This window comes from Tasmannia lanceolata, unplaced genomic scaffold, assembly GCF_043159265.1.
Source record: "Tasmannia lanceolata isolate RefF3 unplaced genomic scaffold, GAP_Taslan_0.1 ptg000019l, whole genome shotgun sequence".
Taxonomy (NCBI): Eukaryota; Viridiplantae; Streptophyta; class Magnoliopsida; order Canellales; family Winteraceae; genus Tasmannia; species Tasmannia lanceolata.
The window spans coordinates 15,506,423-15,513,245 of NW_027518696.1; the positions used below are offsets into that span (position 1 = coordinate 15,506,423).

Genomic DNA, 6,823 nt, shown 5'->3' on the forward strand with positions numbered 1-6,823 from the left:
CCATCTCCAAGGGGATGTGACTGTCCCTACTTTGGGTAAATGACGGGGAAGGGGAAAGCTAATTACAACATAAGGGATGGGTAATTCCCAATTAGGCGTGCAATTTGGGTCGGGCTCAACCCGAACCCAAATGGTTCACCCCAATTTTTGCTCAAGGGTTGGGTTGGGTTGGGTTAGAGTCGGGAAAAGCCAACCCGATTTAATTTCAGGTTGAGTTAGGGTTAAGGCCTTGGTAACCAACCCGACATGAACCGGTTCTCCGTCTCCGTCCTCTAATTTTATTTTGATTTTCGTTGGGTTATGTTTTATTCTTGTATTTTTCTGTTTGGCAGTGGGTGAACCCGAACCCAACTCGACAACCGGACCCGATTTTGGGTTATATGGGTTGGGTTAGGGTTGAGAGATTTACAGACGGATTGGGTTAGGGTTGACCATCCTCATCCCGAGGCTCGGGTTAGGGAATGCTATCTCGGGTTGGGCTATGGTTGGCCTCAACCCGAATCTAACCCGACCCCAGTTCACCCTTATTTCCAATGACTTATGCGCAGTCGAAAACCAACCTCTCCTACATATGCGTAAACAAAAGTTGTACCTCCAACCCCCCCAGTTGGCAACACACACAGAGGAAAGCACCCTAAGAAACACAATACAATCATGCATACATTATTTCAATGTGGAGTGATATATTCGCCCTCTTTTCTTCCCCAGGCTACACCCTTTACACTAGAAGGGGTGGCACAAGGGAGAAAAAACAGGGTGAATATTTCATTTCCCTAAATTTGTAAATCTTGTTGGCATAAAAAAAAGAGGGAAAACTACTAAAAATTCCCTAGATTAAAACATATCTACCAGAATCCCCTCAAATTTTTCATAATTACCAGTGATACAATTTTAAGCCTAAAATAGTTTTTTATTTTTTCTTTTACCCATTATACCCTTCATTATATTACCCTTAGAAATCCCTAAAATCTCTCCATTACTAGAGCAAAATTAAATCCTTTGAAAATCTCTCTCTCTCTCTTATAAAGGCAAGATGGTGACATGGTGTAAGCTCGAACAGACTATTATTATTCAAAAAAAAAAAAAAAAACAGTACGTACCACTACAGTTGGATGATCCAAAGCGTCCATTTGATGGGCACACCATAGTATGATCTAACCATCCATTTGATGGGCACGCCGTTGTATGATCCAAACCATCCATTTGATGAGCCCAACTTAAATAGATTGTGGCCTAAAAATCACTTCCATAGGATGATCCCAACTTTCATATCTATAGCAGTTTCCATAATATGCAGTTCCTCAATAGATCATAGGGTTGGGATTATTTTATGGAAATGATTTTGGGCCACATCCTATTTACATCGTTCCATTGGTTTGATTTTTTCTTAGGAAATTTTCCTTGTGCGATTTAAACTAAAATGATATAATTATGTTTAATTTAGATGGATATTATCATAAATTAAAGGTCCCTCCGAAGTAAAATTCGAAGGGATTTGCTAGCGTCCATCGTAGAAGGGATTTCGCAAATGGCCTGTTGCATGTGAGAGCAGCCACATCAGCTCACTTTTCAGCAGATTTTGTCTTCATTCATCAGGTGGCTGCTCTCACATGCAACAGACCATCCGCAAAATGTCTTCTCCGATGATGGACGCTAGCAAATCCCAATCCATCTTGTTTGAAGATCCAAATCATTCACTTATTTGGGTGCTTAACCCCGGACACCATATAAAATACATCTCGAGATGTAAAAAATCTCATCAATCTGATGACTCTCTAGCCGTCGGATCAATGGGTTCAAAATGGAAAAATTCAGCCAGCATAAGTCCATCAATCGGACGGCTTACACACATAATTCATCAACGGTTGAAAATTGGCAAGGGGTATTCATGATTTTAGCAATATAAAATAAATAATACGGCGACATTAACAACATAGGAAAAAGAGTGAAGGGAAAGAGAGGAATGTTTTGGGAAGCGATATATTCGCATTCTTTTTTTCTTGGGACAGCCCCTTCTAGTGTATTTTCACTACTCTTTTACTCTAGATGGGGCTGTGCAAAGTAAAAAAGGGGGGGTGGATATATCATTTCCCAATGTATTTTGCCGCATGATTTTAGGCATCAAATGGCTGAAGCAGTCTAATTCAGCTGCCTCCAAAGCCGGACATCCTCGTTTATGCCGTTCAAAACAAAATAAAATATTTCAACATACACCCCCCAAAATTTCACTTTTCACCCCCTTTTCAAAAAGGAAAAGCACTGGATTCGGAAGAAATAGTCGTGAACAAGAGAGACCCATTTCTTTTTATGAGTTTTCCTTTTTGGGTTTCTCAGTACTCTAGCTAAGAAGAACAAAATCAAGCAAAACCCTTTGAGTTTTTGCTTTTTGGTATGTGTTTTGTTTCTTATTATTATTATTATTATTATTTCTATTCTTAGTTTATGTTGGGTGATTGAACTTTTGAGAAGAACAACCTTTTTTTATGGGATTGATTGTTGGGTTTTGGTGAAAATAGACTCTTTTGTTCACTTGTTAACTTTTTGGGCGTTTTCTGTTTTGATTAATGAATAGTCTTGATTGAGAATGATGGGTTGTGCTAAATGGGACGGATTTTGCTTATTTGTTTATTTATTTTCTTCGTTTTGAGTGGTTTGAAGGGTATGTTTGTTAGAGGGAAGCCATTTGAATATGAACATATATTAAAGTTTATTTTTTCCTTTTTTTTTATTGTGTTGGGTGAGATCTCTACCAAGAGATATTTTACTCCTATTTCTTATATCTTTTTTTAAAAAAATTTCTTTTTGTCATTTTTGTTTTGAGGACAAACCCATCCAAATATTGGCAAAAATCTTCCCAAAACCTTTTTTTGCATATTATAAAAGATTATGATTAAAGATGTTTGTGAGTTTATCTTCTTCTTCTTCTGTCTCTCTCTCTCTCTCTGGCTTTTATTTTTCTGTCTGTTGATCAATTGATAGAATTATAGTAGAAACCCATTTTTAGGTATAGACATTATCTTAGAAAAATAGTTTTTCTTATTATTGTCTTTTCTGTGATGGGTCTTGTTTTAGAAAATCCATTTGAATTTAAAGAGTCATCAATGAACTTTTTTATTTTCTTAACAAAATTGCTTTTGGGGTGAGGGGCATTGTTGAATGAAATGGAATTATTTATTTCCAATTTACTTTTATATTGTTTGTTGGAAACCCATTTGAACTTACAGTGTCATCAATAAACTTTTTATTTTCTTAACAAAATTGCTTTTTGGGTGGGGCCATTGTTGAAATGAAATAAAATTATTTATTTCCAATTTGCTTTTATATATGTTTGTTGGAAACCCGTTTGAACTTAAAGATTCATGAATGAACCTTTTTTTGAATGGTCTAGTCATATCAATGAACTTTTTTATTTTTTTAACAAAATTGCTTTTGTGGTGAGGGAATTGTTGAATGAAATGAAATTATTTATTTCCAAATTAGTGTTATATATGTTTGTTTTTTTACCATATTGTGGACAGCTTGAACAGAACCATGCACGCAAAATCGAAGAGGAGAACCGTTACCGAGAATGGAGAAGGGGGAGATGATTCAGTCCTTGCTACTTCAATTGGGAATGGGGAGGATTTGGGTCCTCTTGTGAGGCATGCATTTGAAGTTGGAAAACCCGAAATACTATTACACCAGCTCAAGAATGTCGTGAAAAAGAAAGAGGTTGAGATTGAGGATTTGTGTAAACAACACTATGAAGACTTCATTGTTGCCGTTGATGAGCTCCGTGGTGTCTTGGTTGATGCCGATGAACTAAAAAATGCGCTTTCAAGTGAGAATTTCAGGCTCCAAGAAGTTGGGAGTTCTCTTTTGTTGAAGCTCGAGGAGCTTCTCGAGTCATATTCAATCAAGAAAAATGTCACAGAGGCTATACAGATGGCTAAAGTCTGCGTGCAAGTTGCGAACCTATGTGTGAAGTGTAACCAGCACATCTCGGACGGTCAATTTTTCCCCGCATTGAAGACTTTGGACCTGATAGAGAAAGATTATTTGCAGAATGTTCCCGTTAAGGCTCTCCGAGTGGTGATTGAGAAGCAAGTACCGGCGATCAAGTTGCACATTGAAAAGAAAGTATGTAGTGAATTCAATGATTGGCTCGTTCATATAAGGAGTAGTGCGAGGGAAATTGGGCAGTTAGCCATTGGACAAGCTGCGTCTGCTCGTCAGAGAGATCTAGAAATGCGCGCTCATCAGCGGGAAGCTGAGGAACAGAGTCGTTTGGGGTTAGGTGATTGTGCATACACTTTGGATATTGAGGAGATTGACGAAGACTCCGTTTTAAAATTTGATCTCACACCTGTGTATCGGGCACATCATATCCACACCTGCCTTGGTATCGAAGACAAATTCCGAAGTTACTACTACAAAAATCGGTTGATGCAGCTGAATTTGGACTTGGAAATATCCTCGATGCAACCCTTTTTAGAATCCCATCAGAATTTTTTTGCTCAGATTGCCGGGTACTTCATAGTCGAGGATCGTGTATTGCGGACCGCAGGAGGGTTATTGTCTGCTACTCAGGTGGAAACAATATGGGATACGGCTGTAGCCAAAATGACTTCTGTGTTGGAGGAGAACTTTTTTCGTATGGATAGTGCAAGTCATCTTCTTTTGATCAAGGACTATGTTACTCTTTTAGGTGCGACTCTTAGGAGGCATGGGTACCAAGTGTCACCTTTACTTGAGGTTCTTGATAGTAGTAGAGATAAATACCACGAGCTCCTTTTGGATGAATGCCGAAAGCAAATGAATGATGTTCTTGCAAATGATACATATGAACAAATGGTGATGAGGAAGGAGTATGAGTACAATATGAATGTTTTATCATTCCATCTCCAAACTTCGGACATAATGCCGGCTTTCCCATACAGAGCGCCCTTCTCCTCGAGTGTTCCGGATTTTTGCCGCATAGTACGGTCGTTCATTGAGGATTCTGTAAGTTATTTGTCTTACGGAGGTCATATGAATTTTTATGATGTTGTAAAGAAGTATTTGGACAAGCTCTTGATTGATGTGTTGAATGAGGCTCTACTAAAAGCAATCCATAGTAGCACGACAGGTGTGTCCCAAGCAATACAAATTGCAGCCAACATAGCTGTTCTCGAGCGCGCTTGTGATCTGTTTCTTCGACAGGCAGCTCAATTGTGTGGCATCCCTGTACGCTTGGTGGAAAGGCCTCGTGCTGGTTTAACTGCTAGGGCAGTCCTAAAGACTTCACAGGATGCTGCCTATCATGGACTGTTGAGCCTAGTGAATTCCAAGGTGGATGAGATTATGGCACTAACGGATAATATCAATTGGACGGCTGATGAAGCCCCGCAGAATGAAAATGAGTATGTAAATGAGGTCATAATTTTTCTCGACACTCTTATGTCCCCGGCAGCTCAGCAAATATTACCTTTGGATGCTTTGTATAAAGTAGGAAGTGGTGCACTTGAGCACATATCCAATACTACGGTGACAGCTTTTCTTAGTGAAAACGTGAAAAGGTTCACAGCCAGTGCTGTCATGGGCATTGACAATGACCTAAAATTGTTAGAATCTTTTGCAGAAGAGAGGTTTCATAGCACTGGCTTGAGTGAGTTGCATAAGGAAGGGAGTTTGAAAGATTGCTTGATAGAAGCGCGACAATTGCTCAATCTTTTATTAAGCAATCAGCCTGAGAACTTTATGAATCCTGTGATAAGGCAGAAACACTACAGTGTTCTGGACCATAAGAAGGTGGGACTTATTTGTGATAAATTTAAGGATTCACCAGATAGGTTGTTTGGAAGTCTCTCTGGTCGGAACACTAAGCAAAATGCTCGTAAGAAGTCAATGGACGTGTTAAAGAGGAGACTGAGGGATTTCAATTGAAACTGAAGCATGTTGCTTTGTATTCCATCCATGTATCTCCTTTCCTGTATTTTGGTGTTTCTACTATTTAGCTGCTAATATATTCTTTTCTTTTTCTTCCTACATTTGCATGTCCCTTAGCATTTTATTTTACCAGTTTAAGTTAAGGCCAAATGCAGTCATATCAATTGGCGAGTGGTCTGAATGGTGACTCTGTTTGTAGTGTTGGGGCTCAATATTTTGAAATGGAGAGTCTGTTTATTGTAGATATTTGATTATGTCTATTTGCGGAACAACAATTTCTCTCTACAGTTCTTGCCCATACTGTATCTTGATTGCGGTTGCATTGTTGCCCATACTGTATCTTGATTGCGGTTGCATTGTTGTTTATCACTTTTTATTTCTTTCTGATTCATAAGGGTCTCAATTTATAAAAAAAATTGTTTCCCAAAGTCCATATTTCATTTGATTAAGGGGCAGACAGGGGCTTGAACTAATCTTCATTTCGAACTGCATGGAAATGATAAACATGATTTTTCTTCTTCATTTTGATAGAATTGTCCATGACGCTTTCAGATTTGACAATGCTTACTTGAAGGATTTAGTTATCAAAATGTAGGCCTTCAACATTTGTACGAGTGATACTGCAAATGTTGAAAGTGGCTTTTGCTGGTTGGGTGTTCAATTAATACAAGGCTATATGGTGGGTTTGTTGGAATGATTTTTCTTTCATTTTTTCCTGTCATCTCTTGGTGCTATATGGTGGGTTTATTGGAATGATTTTTCTTGTCAGATTACTTGATGTCTATGTAACTCGAGTATGGACATATGTGTTGGTTTCAGATACGGCACCTTCTGACAGAAGAAAAGTCTGTAAAATTTTATGATGATATTGAAGGATATATTAATATATACATATTATTTCATAAAAGCATAGACT

General features: G+C 38.3%; 1 protein-coding gene across 1 annotated transcript; it reads left to right on the forward strand.

Annotated features, from left to right (window-relative positions):
- Window positions 1–2,125: 2,125 nt before the first annotated feature.
- SEC15A (exocyst complex component sec15A) lies at window positions 2,126–6,153 on the forward strand. The gene is made up of 2 exons (XM_077362902.1): window positions 2,126–2,389; window positions 3,519–6,153. The coding sequence occupies exon 2, from the start codon at window positions 3,532–3,534 to the stop codon at window positions 5,902–5,904; it is 2,373 nt and encodes a 790-aa protein (XP_077219017.1). The 5' UTR covers window positions 2,126–2,389; window positions 3,519–3,531; the 3' UTR covers window positions 5,905–6,153.
- The last annotated feature ends 670 nt before the right edge of the window (window positions 6,154–6,823 follow it).

Bases quoted from the DNA above. Each gene is read 5' to 3' on its own strand.
- SEC15A (XM_077362902.1), top strand. From the start codon at position 3,532: ATGCACGCAAAATCGAAGAGGAGAACCGTTACCGAGAATGGAGAAGGG.